The following is a 19,565-nucleotide window of genomic DNA, read 5'->3' on the forward strand; positions in this document are numbered from 1 at the left end:
TGTTTCTAGAAATTCTACCCACTGCCCTGGCATTATGGGAATTTACAGAATCAGCCTTCAGAAAATAGCACGACTAAAAAAAAAGAAAAAGAAAGAAAATAGCACGACTATGCTCAAGGAACAGCATTTTATTTTTTTTTTTAAAGATTTTATTTATTTGAGAGAGAGAATGAGATAGAGAGAGCATGAGGGGGGGAGGGTCCGAGGGAGAAGCCGACTCACTGCTGAGCAGGGAGCCCGTGCGGGACTCGATCCCGGGACTCCAGGATCATGACCTGAGCCGAAGGCAGCTGCTTAACCAACTGAGCCACTCAGGCGCCCCAGGGAACAGCATTTTACAAAGAGATTCCCCCCCAAACTAACAAGTTTTCTTACTACTGTGTTAACATCAGATTTTTTTTTAAATGCTCCTAAGTTAATGGCTGGTTTTTAGTTTAGATTTTTATCATCTAACCACTACTCAGAAAAGCTCAGCCTTGTCCATGACTTCAAAATTTTCTTCCATGAACGTCTAAAGAGCAACTCCTAATACTTAAGCACAGACAATAATATATAATCAAAAAAAGAAGGTTAAGAATAAACTCAGAAAGCTCTTCCATCAGGAACTTGCGATTTGACAGCTTGTCGGGTTGACAAGCTGACATTCCAGCTTCAGAGATAACTTGGGATGTTGACGATATCTATGCCCTGTGTCAAGCCAAGAACTCTGGACCACCAGCCATCGATTCCCAAAGGCATCACACCAAGCAGAAGTGGAAAACGTTGCTTTCATAATTGGAATTTAAACCTGATGTGTATACACGTTGTTTATTGATGTGGACAGTTATTGCTTCTTCTCAAAATATACACTGCTCTCTCCCTGTGACAACTTTGGGGTGGGAAATTCCAATGTGATTAGTGTCTTTTGGGAAACACTGAAGTGTCACTGTCTGTCCTGTACATCAGGTTTAAAAAAATCATGGGAAGAAGTGGGAGAATCACTCAGAGGGATTTGTTTTTAGATTTTGAGACTCATCTTACAAGTCTGGATTATTTCATTCTCTGTCAAGTCCATCGGCGAGGCAAATTAGACGACCAGGAGTTTGTTCTGACAGATGCCAGTCAGACCTAAACACCTCCATTCATTTTGCTAGAGAAGCTTGATGTCTCCACCTTCCTTCAGTGTCCTGGTACTTAACCAAAGTGAATGTTTCCCATTAAAAACAGACCATGGATTTTTTTTAAAAATCAGTATAAAACATCCTATTTTCAACTGAATAAGAAATCTGACAATATATAAAAACCCTATTTCGGTAGAATTGACCTCCTGATATTTAGTGGTGCCTTAGGCTTGCTGACAGTGAACAGCTTATTCACAAAGAGGCACACCGGGTTATTTTTCCACTTGTTAAATCTTTGGAATGTTTCTCATTATATCCAGTCCAGTTCTTGGGTCTGCAGGTCAGAGTTTTGGCTGTTATAATCTGACCTTGATAAATTTTCAAGGGTAGGAGAATTCTCTCATTCTCCTCTCCCTCTTCCTTTTCTTTTTCCAATGTAAAAAAAAAAAAAAAATGAAGACAAGGTTTTTTTAATGTCTAAAGGAAATAGGGCTGATTATGCGGTCATTTCTCAGTTAATTCCATTTGTAGATGACTGAAGTAATATACCAGTAGGGACTCTTCTAGATACATGCAAGTAACAAAAATCCACCTCAGGGTGTCTTAAGTTAAAAAGGGCATGTGTTTGAATCATTTCACTGTGAAGTCCAGGTAGACCTGGGTCCGGGTGCTCCTATGATGTCTTGTTCTTTGGCTCTTCATGTTTCAACTCTGCTCCCCTCTGGGTTGGCTCTTCTCCCAAACAGGCTTTCTCTCTATGAGGGAGTTTCAAATCCAATTTCTATTCAACTTGAAACTACAAGAAAGATGGCTTATCTTTCCAGGAGTTCCCCCAAAAAAGTCCCAGGATTGAGTCCCATTATGTTCAGATCAGCCTGTTTTGGATCACTTATCTGTCCAGAGCTAATTATAAAGGAAGCTCTGTGTGTGTGTGTGTGTGTGTGTGTGTGTGTGTGTGTGTGTGTGTGTGTGTGTGTGTGTGTGTGTGTGTGTGCGCGCGCGCGCGCATACACGCATTATTTTTTGTGAGGCACAAGTAAAGGAGTAAGTTATCAAAGTATTTTACAAACTCTAAAGCTATATGTTTGGGTTGTTTTATTAGAAAGTATCCTTATTTTGAGAAAACTTCTGCAGTATGCTTTTTCAATTAACAACTGGGAATAAATGCACTGCAAAGTAAAGCTCATAATATTTAACTGTGTTTTACAAAACTATTTCTGTTTTCCAGCTCCTGAGCCCAAACTAATACCTCTCCACTGATGTGGAAGCAATAGTTCTTAGGAGTTCGAATACTCCAAAAAGTTCCTATCTGTGTTATAACCCAGTTAGCATTGGAGCTCTTTGGAAAGGACTTAATGGATGATACCCCTATTTAAATATTTTTAAATACTTTATGAGTTAGCGTACATTAGAATCTATCATTATATTTTATATTTAATAATAAAACTTTTTTCTCTTACAGTGAAGTGTATGTTGGCTATGTAGTAACAAGGCCTGACTCTTCCTTCATCATTTTAAAATTCCCTGTAATAAGGACTCTGTAAATACTTGCTGAAGATTACTTTACACAAGGTTATAGGCACCACAAAGCCACAGGTTTCTAGGACCCCAGATTAGACACAAATTGGGATGGTCTCAAATCTTCTAGAAAAACTGTCTGGAACAGAAGCATATCCCCTGCCTAGTAGGTCTGGTAAGTTAGCTCAACACCATTATCGTCAGAGGCAGCACTGATTAATACAACTTATAATGTATAATTAATACAACTCTCAAAGCATGGAGAAGTTATATTGCTTACTTAAGACCACACAGATTGTAAGAAGTAGAGGCAGGATTTGGACCCAAGCAGTCAAGCTTCCCGCCCTATGCTTTAACCACTGTGTTGATAAACACGTGCACTGTCTCTATCCAAATGGGGTCCCAGCAGACATAACACATTCTATAAGTTCTAGAACCCCAAAAGTCTCTAGTGCAATGTTTTGAGTCCTGTGACAAATTCTATTAATAATATCTAATGTTTTATGAAAAGGCAAGATTAGTAGATGATTGAACCTCCAAGGTAGCATGGATAAACTTTGTCAAGAAAATCCTTTGCTCTTGACATCCATTTTCTCATTCTTTACAAATCAGGAGTAACAAACAATTGCTTCGTGGAAACAATTATGAAATGGCGTGACCCCTTTTCTATAGGGGTCTCCAATGAGGTTTGAATGCAGCATCACAAAAATTTGCAGTAACTTGTGTTAATGACTAGAAGATTCTTCTGTGCTTATGCTAAAGAAAAGCAGAGACTCTTAGGATGGGAAGGGCCCGGAAAATGTATCTAGTCCTGTAAATTAATGCAGCACTGCTTCTAATACATCCTTCATAGACATCCACAAGTTTCTGCCTACCGTTGTCACTGGGAAGGTGACCCCGACTTTGTGAAGCAGTCCCATCACCATTGGAAAATTCTAACTGATAGAACTTTTGCCTTACGCTGAATTGATATAAGCCTTCCTAAAACTACTACATAGTTAGTTTGGAAAATATGAAGAATAAATCTACTCCCTTTTACTGAGAATAGTTCTTTAAGACTAAAGAGAATTTGATGCGTTCCCCTCACTCTGTTCATCATATGCATCTCCTTGCCAATATCATTCTGAGAAGTGAGATGTGGACCCCACGGCATCCTTGTTCCCCAGCTCTGGGCACATCTGCTTTGTTGATGTTCATGCTTAACATCAGTAACATCTTGTTAACTCCTGCTGAGCTTTTCTTCGTGAAAATGTCCCAGCCTTTACCAATGGCCATGAGCCATGCCTCCCTCCTCAGCCCTCAGCCTTGGGGTGTGTGTGTGTGTGTGTGTGTGTGTGTGTGTGTGTGTGTTTAACCTTAATACAGGATTTTACATTTACATTATTCCTTTCCAGCTTTCCAGCGAAAACAGTTTTATCAAGTTGTTTACCCAATAATCTTAGTCTATCAATGTCTTGTTAAAGCTTGGTCAACACTCAGTGTATCAGGGATCCTCCCCAACTATGTCATGTGCTAATTTAAAATGCTTATTCAAACAAGCATGTATTTCAAGTAATTTCTCCAATGTGGTGATTTCAGTGTTGAATAGACAGAACTGAGGAAGAAACTGCAGTCTACTGTCAGAGACCTCTTGGGTTGGCATCATTTAAGATCATCATTCAACTAGACCTCATTTTTCCATATTTTCCACACGCATAATATGGGGAAATAATGGGGTCTCAACATCGGTGAATGAATGGCCTTGTCCAATACCCTTTTTTTACCAGAGGCAGGAAGCAATGTTGAGCGTCTAGCTAATAAATGGGTTTAAATAAAGAAAATGACAGCCTCAGTTTGCAAAAAAGGAACGTAATGTATAAAAAGATGTTAAAGGCAAAGAACAGTATTACTCTGCAAAATCCGGTTCCTTCACAGCAACTCGTGATCAAAAAGCTGATCGCTGCTGTTCTGAATGAGTTATTAATATTTCTGCTTCTTAGTTGTTCTGAAAACTGTATCAGTAATGGTGGCATCCAAAGTTTGAGGTAGAACAAGTAAAACAGCCCATATTGCAATAAATAGCATGATCCCAATTGACTTAAATTCCCTGCGAGATGCAGGAAAACTAGGGAGCTGTACAATATGATCTCAATTGCCCAGTGTTCCTTTTTTCTCTCTGCTTTCCTTTTTCTGAAGAGATCTCATAAATAATTGTGTATTGTCATTTAGGGCTACAACTGTCATATTAGGGAATGCAGGTTATATATGATCTCTGCAGATGAATAACAGAAATCACCTAGCCTGTATGTTCTCTCCTACTTTGGTAGCTGAGGGCTTATTTTATGTGCTGTCATTACCAGAATCAGTTGGGAGGGAGGAGGGCGGGAAGGAGGAAGGGCAAGAGAGAAACCTGTAAATTTGGGCAAGCAACAGGAATTTATCATCAGTATCTGTATCATGCCAGTGGACTTAGGATGGGACCAATAGTGGTATTTAGTTATTCCCACTTTTGCTAGAGTAATGAATGCTGATGCCATCAACAGTGAGTGGGTCACACAGAGAGAACTCTTGGCTTGACTCTTCACTTCCAGGGGAAGGTCACGATCACAAAGGTTTGATAGGACTGCTCTTCAGGGAGGTGGAGAAATGACAGGAAACAGCATTTTCTTGAGTCCAGCATTCCCTGCAAATGAAATAGTCAGTCTGAAACTTTTTTTTAAAAGGGTCAGTGGCAAACATATAAATAAATAAAAATTTAAACAAAAACCCTGAACTTGAGACATTTGAGTGTAGTTGAAAAGAAGAATCCCATACAGTTGTTTGAGGGCTGTGTGCGAATCGCAGAGCTCACAGGAGAGGAGAGGAGGATCATTCCTGAATCCATGGCAGGGAGATGGCAGTGAGCCTAGGCTGGCCCACAGCCTCTGGGCAACTCAGGAGAAACCAAGGGTTCTGATCTTCTGATTTCCAGGCAGTATTTCCGTGAGTGCCCATGGAAGAAGAGGCTGTCGCTGCTGGAAGAAAAGATGCAGAGGTGTTGGGTGCATTAATCCTTGCCTGAACCAGGTCTCTTTGACTCCCATCTTTTGATAGATCTCATTTTAGTCTCTGCTCAAGGAGCCATTGAGTCTGCTGGCTGCTGACCCAGCCTTCCTTTGTTAGGGTGCCCTTTCTTCTTTTGCCTTTAAAGCTGTTTTGTTCACTCTTCACGTTTGTTTTTGTTTTATTTTAGAAGCACTGTCATCCAAGAGAAGGAATGGATTTCATTATACCTTTAGCGTTCAACCCTGAACCTTTCCTGTTTCTTGTTGGATTCTTTCTGGTCAATTTTCGAACACCCCGAAGTGTGAAAAAATTATGACAATATAAGGGAGAAACGGAGAAAAAGACAATTTTTTTTCAGGGCTAGAACAAGGCAGAAAATTTCATCTTGGTAGAATCTGACCGGGGGGCTCTATTCATACACGTTTCTTTATTAAACTAGCTACACAGTGTTGGCAGACTCCTGGAAGGTTTTCAGAGCCTAATTGGTGTTGGTGAGTAGATGGAGCTCTTGTCAACTTGCTCCATTCCAAGACCCACCATCAGCCTCATCAGCCTCTGAATCCCAGTTTACTACTGGTCCTGATGGTGGAAAAGGGATTGTGTCCATAGCAATGTGCATTCCATAGACAGCCACTTTGTGACCCATACCTTGTGCTCAAAAGATGCAGTAACTATCTTGAAATGATGTCATGGCGCCAGGGAGACAGATTCCTATGCTCTAAACCTTTTTTAAATGTTTCAACTTCTGCTTAAAAGAGTAATCCTTTTACAGTGTGGAAAATATAGACTGAATTTGGACATAATATGCTGGATGTTCAGGGAGGGCTTCTCTGAGATGGTAACATTGGAGTAGAGTCTGTAGGAAATGGGGGAGCTAGTCCCGCAGTAGTTGGAGGAAGAACATTTCAGGCAGAAGGGGAGACAAATGCAGAGGCTTGAAGCGGGAATGTCCAGAACCAAGTAAGCAAGAAGAATAGTAGGAGAGGAGGGCAGAAAGATGAGGCTGGGGCTGGGTGCCAGAGGATGGAGATGCTCGCAGGCCATCGTCAGGATTCTGGATCTTCCTGTGGGTTCAGTGGAGCAGAGTGGCATGATGCAGCTTTCATTTCAAACAGATCATGCTGGCTGTTGTGTTGAGAATAACCACTAAGGGGACAAGGATGAAAGCAACAAGACCTGTTTGCAAGCTAATGGAATAATCCAAGTGAGAAAAGGTAGTGGCTTGGACCAGGCAGTGATAGGAAGGTGAGAAGACTTTAGAAGTAGACTCAACAGGATTTGATGCTAGATTGGATGAGAAATGTGAGCAAAAGGATGTGGCTGGAAGAAGGGGTTGCTGTTCGCTGAGACAAAAAGTCTTATGGGGAAGGTGAGGTAAACAGGAGCTTGGTTTGGGCATTTAATTTAAGGTTAAGATGCCTATTAATCATCAAAGTAAGGCACCATCAAGAGGACAGCTGGGTATCCGAGTGTGAAGCTCAGAGGAGAGGTCTAGACTGGAGATACAAATCTGAGAGTCAGGACTGGGTGACACCACCTAATGTAGCCAGAGAAGGGAGAGGAATCGAGGACTGATGCTCCAGGGATCAGAAGATGACCACTTATAAGAACCAGCAAAGGAGGCCAAGAAATGGAAGGAGTGATCAAGTGTCAGAGGTCAAGGAAAATGAAGCGTCAGATTTGGCAGAGTGAAGGGTATAGAGAAAAGCGGTTTCTGTAGAACGGGCTCAAATGAGAACAGGGAAAGGGAATATGGAGAAAGCGTAGGCACCTCTTGGGGCATTTTGCTTCTTAAAGAAGAACAGAAATTGAATAGGAGCTCAAGAAGGATGTTGGGTCAAGGGAAGGAGTCCGTTTGCTTTTTTTTTTAATTTTTTTAAAATTATGTTAATCACCATACATTACATCATTACTTTTTTTTTACATCACTACTTTTTGATGTAGTGTTCCGTGATTCATTGTTTGCATATAACACCCAGTGCTCCATTCAGTATGTGCCCTCTTTAATGCTTTTAGTAGAAGATGTTGTAGTACTATTTGTTTGAGAATGCTCCAGTAAAGAGGGGGAAAATGGATGAGGAAGAAGAGAGAATATATCATAAACTACTGGAATGCTACCAGTTGAGCAGAAAAGAAGTCTACCTTTAGGAAGAAAACCTTGAAGATATAGGTACTACGCTTTACATTTTGTCATTAGATTGGAATGCAGATGTGTTGTATTTTCTGAACTGAATTCCTGGTACATGATGGTGACAAGAACGAGACGTGTGTTGTATTTTAAGAAAACATTTACAGAGTCAGGAGAGAGGTCTAAACTAAAGATAACATGATATGCCTTGGCTTCATCAAAGAAATCCACGTTCAATTATTGACTGTATCTCGGTTATAAGACTACTATATCTTTCTTTAATCCCCATTTATTTGGATTTCATCGTAATTCAGGTTCAGATAAACTAAGTTAGCCTGAGAAATAAGCAAATGAAATTTGCAGAGGAATATTTAACATCCTTTTATAGAATTGTTTCCAGGCTCTGTACAAGGAGCCCTTTAACACATAGGTATACTAATTACAAATGTTTTTTCTCTCTTCAACAAAGTGAGCAGCCCTTTGTCAACCTTTATCAGGAAAAAATGAGAACCATTCTAACAAGAAGTCTGCAAGGTTAATCTCTGATGCCTTTACCAGAAATGTGTCAGCAGTGACGTCACTGACTAAAAGCACAAGTGGCGAGAACAAAGCAGACCAACTACAAATGATAATAAATAGTAGTAATTAATGTTCCTGTCGTGCTTTACTCTTTGTCCAGAAACTTTGAACACATTCTACGGTTCCATTGATTCAGTAAACATGCTTGATGGCCTTTTGTGTTCGAGGTGCCAGAAATTTAGCTGTGAAAAAGTTCCCTCTCTCATGAAGCTTAACATGAGCTGCAGAACAACCTGGCAAAATAAGTAGGTCAAGTACTATTATTATTCTTTACAGATGAGGACATTCTAAAGCTTAATTAAAACTTAGATTTAAATCACTACTGTTCTAGGAATTTGGGCTCCCGATGAAATCTTATCACCAGTATTTTCTTTCTCAAAACTGTTCAGAACTCAGCACTTCAATACAAGTTGTACTGTGAAATACTGTCTTCATAAGTATAATGAAATTCTGTGATGGAAACTCTTCTGCATTAAAAAAAAAAAAAAACTCATTCCAGTACTCAGTCTAATAACCATGTGTCTAGAAGAAGAGCCATTTTATCTTATGAAGACACCAGTTATAGCTAATCCACCTAAAGTAACTGCTCTTTGAGCCTGATAAATTATTTACTGCCAAAGAATTACTGTGGTATCTGAAATGTATCAGCGTTTTCTTCAACAACCTCCACAACTAAAACACAATTAACTGCCTTTATTTTCAACTCTTTTTTAAAAATCTGACTTTTCACCCTTTGCGTTGAGTCAATTAATTGTTGGAACTTACAGAAGTGTTATTGTTTTCTAAGTTTAAGACACAGCTTATAAATGAAAATAGTTATTGTAACATCTTTCAAATGTATATAAGCCACAGACAAACTCTCTTCAGTGTATGTGACTAGAGGTAGAGTTTTTTTCTTCATTAAGAAAAATTTTATGCAGATTTAAAAAAATAAACTAAGTGATGTACGAGACCCTCTCTCCCCTCCTTAACTCTCTGGTAACTTTCTCCGACTGTTGGAAGATAAGATTCGTGTAACAAGACATTAAGTGGGAAATTACCTGTAGGAACTAAGTACGGAATATTCTCAAGAGAAAATTGCCAGTAATGGAGTCAGCTACCCTGTTCAGGATTGACCAGGAGGTGGTGAAACCAGGCACCGTCAGCTGCCTGTGTGTACAGGCAGAAGATTGGTGTTGGGGAAGGGCAGAGAACTGTCTGAGCCACTGAGGAGAGTGCATGGGAGAAGAGAGAGGTGTCCCCATGCCCTCAGAGCCTACTCTAGAAGAGCTCTAAGAGGAAGGCTCATGCAGAGTGGGGGAACCTGCCAGAAGGGGAAACAGGCATCTCATTCCACAGTCGGACTTCTGATAGGCAGATGTACCAACCTGAGCTGAAGAAGAGAGAACTGGAGGGACATGTCCTGGCAGAGAGCGGAGTGGTCACAGAGCAGCCTGCCCTGCACGGCCAGGCTGTCTGTATGTGTGATGTGGGCGGGCGTGCAGGAGGAGTCTGGGTCATACCCTTTCCCCTGTGTCCCATCCAGCGGGTGAGCATGGGCTCTAGGAGGGCTGAGTAGAGGTTGGAGGAAGTCAGACTAGAGACATATTTCTCACATCTGGAACTGTGCAGTGGGGACCCCATCCCTTTCCCCAACAGAGCTCTCCAAAGATCTCACACAGAAACACAGTAGAACCTGTGTGGGGCAGGATGGTGGCAGCCCCTACAAGAGGACACTGGAGGCCGTTACTTCGGTGGAGCATTGCTCTGGGAAGCGGTGCAAGCTGTCAGAGAATTCAGCCAGAGCCGGATAAGAAAAGAGGCCTTTGTCCTTCCTCTGTACTCCCCTCTCCAACAAAGGGCGCGAAGGAGGTAGAGCTTGGGGTGGGGGATATCCGCGATTGACCATACCACCCCATTCCCCCTACTCCTAGTGGAAGAAGGAAGGAGAAGAGGACCAAGTACAAATCAAGCCTCTTCTAACCACCATGGGTTTTTTAAGCCTCAAGCCTGGCTTGCAGTGAGGGAAGGCAAGGTCTGAATCAGATGATACTGGGGTTTTTTTTACAAAAGGGATTCTTAGTGACTCAGAGTGACCAGGAAGTTATGAGGCTGCCCCAAGGGTCAAGTGGCCTGGTGCCCATCAGGGAGGGGAGATGGGGCTGGCCCTTTTGGAAGTAATGATTAGAAAACAATAAACCTTTCAGGTATTTGACCCCTAGTGGAGTTGAGACTGTTCCTTGAACTGGTGCCACTTACATATACACTTGTTCCAGGATCGGTAAAACCAGTTCCATGTAACTGGAGACTGCCTTTGCCTCCTTTGCCTTCCTGTGAGGTCAGTACTGTGCTGACACCCCTTCCCAGCCATCCCAGCAGGCCGACATGTGTGACACTCCGTGTCACCTGAGCAAGCCACTTACCCTTTCTGAATGTCAGTGTCTTCATCTGTCAAATGACAAGTGGTTCCTGGGTTACTTCTAGCATTAAAAGTCTGTGGAAGTTGGGGTTCCTAGGTGGCTCAGTCGCTTAAGTGGCCGACTCTTGATTTTGGCTCAGGTCATGGTCTCAGGCTGGTGAGATTGAGCCCCACATCAGGCTCTGCAGTCAGTGGGGAGTCTGCTTGAGATTTTCACTCCCTCTCCCACTCCCCCCCCCACTTTCCCTCTCTCTGTCTCTCTGTCTCCCTCTCAGATAAATAAATCTTTTTTTTTTTAAAGTCTGTGAAAATTGTGAAAGAATGAGCTCAGAAATGTGGATGAGAGTGCTGAAAATATGAAAGGTATCCTCCTGCATGCCTGTTTGTGCCAGTTAAGATGGTAATCCCACCAAAGCATGGAGTTGGTATATTTAAATCAGATGGCAGCTGTTGTAGATGAGGCTGGAGGTTTAATGGTCACAAGACGTAACTTCCTAGAGATTGAATTTTTGAAAAGGTAGGAAGAGGAAGATCCCCTGTGGAGAGAATACCAGGAAGTCTAGGGAGGGAACTGAGAGTAGCAGAGCCGGTTTAAGTGGGAGGTGGTTGCAGTTGCCTTCGGTCAGACCCCAAGGATCTTACTTCCTTAACGGAATGCCAATTACCTAACAGTCTGTCCCCAGTAAGCCATCCAGATGACAGAAGGGATGGAAAGCAAAGTTGTCTGGGGGGGAGGGGAGAATGCCACTGTCACTGGACAGAGAGATGTTAAATTTCTGGTGAGTGTTTCTGGGAGGGTGAAGGTAGGGAAAACATTTAGCCAGGGATAAGTTTCTTTTCCATAATTCATTTGCTGATGCAATTGTTCTTTGCCGGGCTTCTAAACCATATTGTGGTTATGTTCTTATCTCCTTCCTGCATGATCTTTGTAAGCCCTGCTTGTGAATTCTGGGGATGTTCACCGTGCTTACTGAGTAAGTTTAGGCATGCTGCCATTTTCTGTGATTCAGTTTCATCGTGTCTTTTAGAACGATGGAATTCAGGAAAAGAACTTTATAAAAATCAAGCCAGGAACCTCTTTGGTTTATTTGGTGGTTTCGGCTGTAACTCCCAGGAATGGGGGTTAGCTTGGCATTCGGTTCTAAGCAAGCAAACATTATTGCCTTTTAATAATTGTTAATTCTTAGCTTGTTAATGGTGTGGTGGAGAGTCAGGATGATGGAGCTGACTCATTATAGGCTCCCCAGTTCTATTCCCCAAAGTGTTTGCTTCAGTAACAGACCCTGGCTTCCTGACCCCAACCCCTCCCTGCCCTAGTATCCTTCCTGCCACCTCCCCCGCCACTCCCTTCCACTGCTGAATGGCCAAATGATGCTTCCCCCTTGTCAACCACAGTTCTGCCCCTGAGAACTCTGGAGGGAGAAGGATCTTCTAGGTTTATCAAATGGAGCAATGACTAAGTCAGGAAAGTCATTTTATTGCATTGTTTGCTTTTGGTCATTGAAGATAAGAAAACAAAAATATGTATTCTGCGCTAAAGGCTTTTTCCCATCTCTCCTGAACTCCATGAAAATATTTATCCTCTGAAATGATGATGTGAAGAGGGAAGGTATTTCCGTTGTCTTTGGCAAATGTTAAACACAGTTTGCTTTTTCCAAGATGTGAATTTATTGGTAATCTCCCTTGATATAAAACTAATGTCTAAATGGTCTTTTTTCTTTCCCAGCCAACCCAAAATGCTTTTAAGCAAAAGAATGAGTTGGAAGCCAATTATTAAACCTGGGCATCCTGAAACATTTTCTGAGTGTGTGTGTGTGTGTGTGTGTGTGTGTGTGTGTGTGTGTGTTTAAGAAATGTGATTCTTTGCTTTTTATTATTTTCCTCCTTCCCCTCCTTGATGCTACCTTGGTAGCTGCCATGTTCTAAATATTGACAAGATGAGATAGTTTTCTGTTTATATCAGCAGTCGTCTGTCTGTGAGATATGGACGAATCAGAACGCTGGATTTCCTTTCTCAGCCATCCATCAGGTTCATAATGTAAGGTTACAAATGGTTATTTTCTTTCCTGAACTTGCGCTATGTAATGTGTTGCAAAGTGTTGTCAGTAGCTGCAGGTACTGTGTCCTGGCAATGCAGACGATCTGTGATGTCTAATGACTCCTGAGATCTTGTCTCTGATACTTCATTCACTGTGCCTTGTGACCAGTTGACGTGCAAACATTGTCCTAAAATGAGAAACATACCTGGTTTTTAAAGTCTGCAGTTAAAATCTGTTTCATGTGAGTTTTGGCTTTCATCCCAGGTGTCTGTGTTAACTTGCTTTTACAGGAAGAAGGAAAAGGGTAAATTGAGATATATATATATATATAGATAGATATCTATCTATCTATATATATATATATATACACACACACACATGTATATATCAGTGTTATTCTTCCCCATCTTGTACTTTCCCATGTCCATGGGCTGGTCAACCCATCCTGTCCAAAAGTTCTCAGAGGTTCATGTGCTTCACTTGTGAGAAGTATTTGAGTCTGATTTGCATGATAGCCTGTATACATTTTATGCGAGCGTGGGAGTGGTATGGCCGGAAGCGACACCGTTACAGCTACAAAGTGGTTCTCAGCCTTTTTCCATTGGACAATACTGAATTGATCTTTGGAATGTGCGTGAAATCGTGACCCATTTTACTCTGAGCTGTGTAATATCCAAATGTTCACAGCTTACCTCTGCACACTTAAAAAAAAAAACCCATTTTTGTTTGGGAAGTAGACATTTTAATGTTTGGTCTTTTCTGTTTTGTGTTTTAAGATACAATCCTATTTTCATATCCTGTTAAATTTTTCCCATCAGATAGCCTGCTGCCTGAGAGGTTGAGGCATTTGGTTGAGAATCACTAAGGAGAGCTCTCGGGGCGGCATGTGGAGGGCCTACTTTCAGGGCGCCATGTCAGGCACACCCCTCCTGTGCATGGGACTTCTGGCTCTTGGGCTCGTGGGGTCTGTACATTGCCTGGTACTGATGCTCTGGTGACCCAGCAGTCCCTCCCGAACCCGTAAATGCTAACCAGTGCTTTTTCATGTTCAGAAGTGGCCATCTCTGCTCTTTATCCTCCAAAGGAACAAATTGAGTATAACCAGCTGCATTTGACCAAACTAGCATTCTTGATTCTGAAAGATTTTTAAAAGACCTGCTGTAGCATCCTGCTTCCGTGTGTGTGTGAATGTTTATAGGAGGCCCTTCCTTACATTCACATCCAAACCCATGCTTACATATTTATAAGCGTAGAGCTCTGTGGAGCATTCTTCAAAGCCTCAGAGATAACAGAAGATAAATGTAATCACAGACATCTTATGGAAGTTTGGGTAGCTCATCTCTGATCGATATTTGTCAGAATTCTTGAAAGTGAAGCCTTAACCTAACAATCGTCATTTAAAATCATTTTCGCTTTCCATTAAGTGTTCTAAAGAAATAGAGAATAATGTTTGTTAATATTCAGATCTAAATTTATAAGCAGGTAGGTGGAAACAGTTCCTAGTAGAAAAGATTTAAAAGCTGCTATTTAAAAAAAAAACAATTAAATCCTAATTTTAAAAAAATTTAAAAAGAATAATACAAGGCTTGGAAAATACCGTACCTTTCTGTTCATGTTAGGAAGCTAAGTCATAATCCTGGCTTTTAATTATTTACTGACATCCTTAGGAAATGTTTTTCTCAAGAAGAAAATAAGGATATAGATGATGGTCCCTTCATATGCACAGAGCATAGAGAATATGTAGTATCTTCAGTTTCCGTGTTTGGAGAAGAGAACTCTGTGATACGATGTTTTTGCATTTGCCTTATGTATCTGGTGCATATGAACGAAGAGTCATGCAGCTTTAGCACCTTTTGGAATAAAGCAAAGTTATAAAAGCTGCATTTTAGACTCTGCCATCCAGTAAAAACTTATCTGTAGACTTTTGTGAATTTTTTCCTGGGCTATAACTAAATTCAGTTAGTGGTTTTATACTTCTCAGCTGGTGGGATAAAAGACATTTGATTTAATTACATCATATTAAGTATGGCCCCACCGTAGCTCTTCACACTTGGCCACACTGTGCATGCCGAGTCGGCAGTTGGTAAATACCTGTTCAACAGAATCAATTTTCCATTTAAAGCTCTAATCTCAAATTATATTTTTTGTTTATATTCAAAGTTTAATTTTTATTTGAGCTGGAAAGGATACTTAATGATGTCCATTTTCCTTTGTTTCATTGATAATATCCTAAAGGAAATACATACATACATACCATGTAAATGAGGTTTTAAGCCATGGCCAAATTCTTGGAATATTAAAATCATTCAATACATGAACATAAAGAAAATGTTTAAGTATTTTAAATGCTCTAAAAAAGTAGCCTGAAGACATTTAGTAAGAGTGCCTTGAATCATTGAATTTCTCTTCTATAATTACTTAAGCATTTTAAAGAGTACTGCCAGTCAGTAATAGTTTAAAATAGACAGAATTTTACCCCAACCTTTTCCTGTTTTGTTATTCTATTTAAATATAATTGCATCACTGTTACCTATGTTTAGATCTACTATTTGTTAAGGATAAGGTCTGACTATAAACCATTCTTTGAGGCAAAAGACTTTTTAGATCTGTTTGATTTTTTTCATATTTAACAAAATTTTTTTAAACTGGGAAATTATTAAATTAACTTTATTAATTTACCTGGAGAACTAATTTTATTAATTTGCCTGAGGAAATACAGGTACCATCTCGATATGAGTGTACTATTTTACAAGACCTAACGATGGTCCTCCCAGTTTGGAATTATTTTATAGCTAAGGTAGAAACCCCAGTTTACCTTTTGGTTTCTCTCACCGGTCCCTACAGTGTACTGCCCTACCCACTTCCTCCGTAGTTCCTTCCTGCTGCGGTCCAGCCTCCAGGACGGGTGAGCCCTAAGGCACCCTTATTCTCTCAACTCTTGTTTTTACTGTCGGTGGACCAGTTGAAGCTATAACCCACCCTAAGGCCCAGGCCATACCTCCCCCTGGCAGTAGGGTGTCACCAAATCTGTCCGTTCTCATAAAACTAACTCCAGAGACAAGACTCAACACCTGCAGGTGGAGTCTTATAAATATTCTTTGGTCTAAAGTTAAACACATTAAGAATAAGCTGATGAATTTCTAGGAAGCAAATACATTTATTTTTTTATAACTTCAATCTTAAGAACACTTTTCCCTCCTTTGAAAATGAACGTCTGGAAATAGGCCCTAAATATGACAAAACTAAGTTCCTATTTCCAGAAAGATAGATTCAGTCCCTATGTAGAGAATTTAAAAATATTTGGACCGGAACCATGTTTCAAGGCCACAAAGAACATCAAGGAAGAATTGTACTTCTCTTCCCTGTACTTTCCTCCCCTCCCCCCCAGCGCGTAGGGGAGGCCCAGTCCGATCACTGAATTCAAAGCAGGAGGTGTGTGATTTCTGGACAGAGTGGAGTCCTAGAAGAGCAGATGATGGCGCTGCCTAAACTGAGTTAAATGGATGTGCCAAGCGTTTCTTCAAGTGGTTATCAAATAAGAGGTCGGGATGATTTCCAGACCGAGGTGGTATGTGCTGGGGCTTGTTCTTCCCAAAATGGCTGCTACAACTTATGGGGACGATGTGAATATTTGGATCAGCATTTGGCTGTAGTTCTGCTTTACATGTATGGAACTCACATTGAAGTTTAATTACAAAAGTGCCTGAGTTAATTCAACAGTTAGGGAATGAGTTTGCATATGATTTGCATGCTTAATGTACTGACACCTGAAATGTCCCCATAACCCCAGCTTCACCCCACTCATGCCCACCCTCAGCCCTACCCCCAGCCTTTGCACCGCAACCCAGGGTGCCCCCAGCTCCTGCCATGTCTGTTCAGGCTGCTGTGAGAGCTGCCTATTGAGCTCGGACCAGGGATACCTCAGCTAAACTAAGACAGGGCTAACGCGAAGCTCTGACGCTTGATTTCAGTTGTCACCTCAGCAAACACTGGATCGAAAGGTCTTTTAACGTCAAACAACTCCTCCTTTTGTATCATCCCACGGAGTTGCGTGCAAACTTCTGTTGTCCTGTTAACAGTGTCACCCGTGACTTAAATGTACAACACCTGTTTGCTGTGTTGTTGTTGCTTTATCGAGGGAGGGGAAGAAGGTGAATGGGGCGGACTAGAGGATTTGCTGGATTTGGGGAGAGCTTTTTAATTAAGAACTCCTAGCTGCATGTTTTCAGAGTTTTAACTATAGGTATTATCACTTAAATTACATTCAGCTTAAATTAACATTCAGCTTCAAAATAGTACTGAAATCCACATTTTCTACATTTTCAATTTCATACTAGTTTTTTTTTTAAGAGCAAATCACAGCCAGTTGAATTAAAGACTGAGAGATGATACAGACCAGATGTTTGAAAGAGAGGGAAAAGAAAAGATCATGATAGGCAGCCAGAGGAAAACTTTCTCCTAAAATTAATTGCAGCCACTTTTTTTTAAAAAATGAAAGTTATAAAGAGAAAACTCAAGAATGAGTCAGGGATGGGTCATAAGACAGACAAAAATGCTAAAGTAATTATTCCAGGTAAAGTCTTACCAGTTTCAACAGACAGGAGATAAGAGAACCAAGCCATATGCAAGTAAATTAGCAACTAGAACAAAACTAACACAGAGAATGGCTTAGACTAGGGCGTGAGGTGCTTGAGGGACTCTGGTAGGTCATGTGCTCCAGTGAGAAGCCAATGAGCTCGCAAGATACTAACTGCGCTGCCTGAGCCTGGGAGTGACTCATCTCGAGGAGAAGAGCTTCAGGTTCTCTGCCTCGGTGAAAAGGCCCGTGCAGTCCTGAGGGGCTCTAGAGTTTTCCTCTAGTTTTCAAAGACAGAAACTTCAGAAAGCAAAGCCTGTGCCTACCACTTCCCAGCGTTAGCAGCCGCAGCATGTGCCACCCAACGTAAGTCCAGACTGCACAGAGAAAATTGGAATGCCAGTCCTCTACCCCAGAACACACGTCCTGTTGAAGCTCTTCCTGGAGACTTGCAGTTTTTAAGCTGTTGGAGTTTCTGATCCTTTCAAAGAATTTAATGAAAGCTGTAGACTTTTTTCTCCCCCAAAACATACACCTACATCCAAAATTTTGCTTTCTTATCCTAGATTCCTTGAAAATCCTCCTTAAGAAACCCTACAGTATCAACCCATTTGCTAGTACTTCTGTAGAACTTGGTCTCTGACCAAGGTTTTACTTGGTTTGGGAGCTCGTGAGACTTATTTACATTCTTCCAACTCCTGAGAAAGGTAATTCGTTAGTTCTACAAGAGCAGCCGAATCCAGATTAAAAGAGAGTGGCTTTGGAAATCTGCCTGTTGTCTAGTTTTTGTTAATGTCCATTTGAGAACAAAGAACTGAATTTCAAGAAATTAGAATCTTTTCCAGGGAAAAAAGTGAGAAATCACCCGTATATAATATCTAAATCAGACCAGAACCCAGAAAAGACCTGCCAACACCGGCCTTTGACTTTATAGATGCTCACACTAAGTCATTATAGTAATAAAACTAGTCGAGGCTAACCTCATGGAAAATGATAGGTGGAAGGATGGAATGTCCCTCTGTCTTAGGTCTGTCTTAGTGGGCGTATGCATTAAATGATACGCCATCATATGTGCATGTGCTTGTATTTGTGAATTAAGATCCTCAAGTACATGCATATTGCACGTATGACCAAACTTGGCATTTAAATGTTTATTATTCATTTGTGCTTAAGGTTTCCTGAGAAAGGTAGCTGAATACATCCAAGACTGTCACGGTGGCATTTTATCAATACAAGTGAATTCAGATGAGGGAAACTAGCCATCCATTCGTAAATTTTTCTTCAAAAATTTTGTTTAGAATCACACTTACACTATCTTTTCTCCAGAGATCTAAAATCATCCCAAGTACATGGTACATGTCATATTTGGAAACTGAAATTCATGGAACTGTGTATTCTGAATGTAAAAGCAATTCAGACTAAAAAGTTCAAATAACCAAGCTTAAAAACAGAAAAGTCTTTCAAAGGTCGTATGTTCTTTTTCTGTTGTAACAGAAAATCATGAATTAGTGCATCATTTATGAATATCTCCATGTTTTATTTTAAAATCACTTAGCTTAGGGTGTCCTTCTAAAAATGGAATAACTTCTTTCACGCCCCAGAAATTAACTCAGCTTTGGGAAATATGATGCTACCACATATGTAAAACCGTAATAAACAGTAAAAGTATTTCTACACATATAATACACCCAAATGCATTTGCCCATTCCAGCACACATGTAAAAGATGAACTCAGGCTAGCTGTAGGGAATGAGCTTTGCCAACTGCTCATATTACCTCTAGAATAAATGTGATTTTCAGACAGGAGACTGGGGAGAACCTTCCATTACCTTGCGACCTCCAAATGAAGCCACAGCCTCAACTCCAGTACAATACTGGCAACACCACCCAGAAAAGCTCATCTTCCAATCGTGTGATTACAAAGCTTTTGTAAGTTACCATAAATTCAGTATTTGGGTACCAGTGGGAATGGAGGGTGTACTTCTGGTTTGTTTACTTTTATATTGAAAATAGACTAAAATGTCCTCGCTTAAAGTGTTCCCTTCTCTTTTTCTTAAAGTAGCCTTTTCTATACAGAGAAAGTCCAAGTAAATAGAGCTTAATAATCCCTTTTAATCTTGTGAATTTAAGGTCTATTTTGCCTTCTTAGACAATTGTATGTTTTAAATGAAATGTGATAAAGAACAATCTTAAAATGGAAATG

General features: G+C 40.7%; 1 protein-coding gene across 26 annotated transcripts in view; it reads left to right on the forward strand.

The window, feature by feature from the left end:
• Positions 1-19,565, forward strand: part of ANKS1B (ankyrin repeat and sterile alpha motif domain containing 1B) — a 1,105,044-nt gene that overhangs the window by 1,028,039 nt on the left and 57,440 nt on the right. For 12 of the 26 annotated variants that reach the window (XM_027592180.1, XM_027592182.1, XM_027592191.1 and 9 more), the window contains 2 exons: positions 12,711-12,785; positions 19,163-19,291. In XM_027592180.1, coding sequence (XP_027447981.1) covers positions 12,711-12,785; positions 19,163-19,291 — 204 coding nt within the window. The remainder of the gene's footprint in view (positions 1-12,710; positions 12,786-19,162; positions 19,292-19,565) is intronic. The other 14 variants (XM_027592184.1, XM_027592186.1, XM_027592193.1 and 11 more) reach the window with 2 other exon arrangements.

This window comes from Zalophus californianus, chromosome 9 (assembly GCF_009762305.2).
Source record: "Zalophus californianus isolate mZalCal1 chromosome 9, mZalCal1.pri.v2, whole genome shotgun sequence".
NCBI lineage: Eukaryota > Metazoa > Chordata > Mammalia > Carnivora > Otariidae > Zalophus > Zalophus californianus.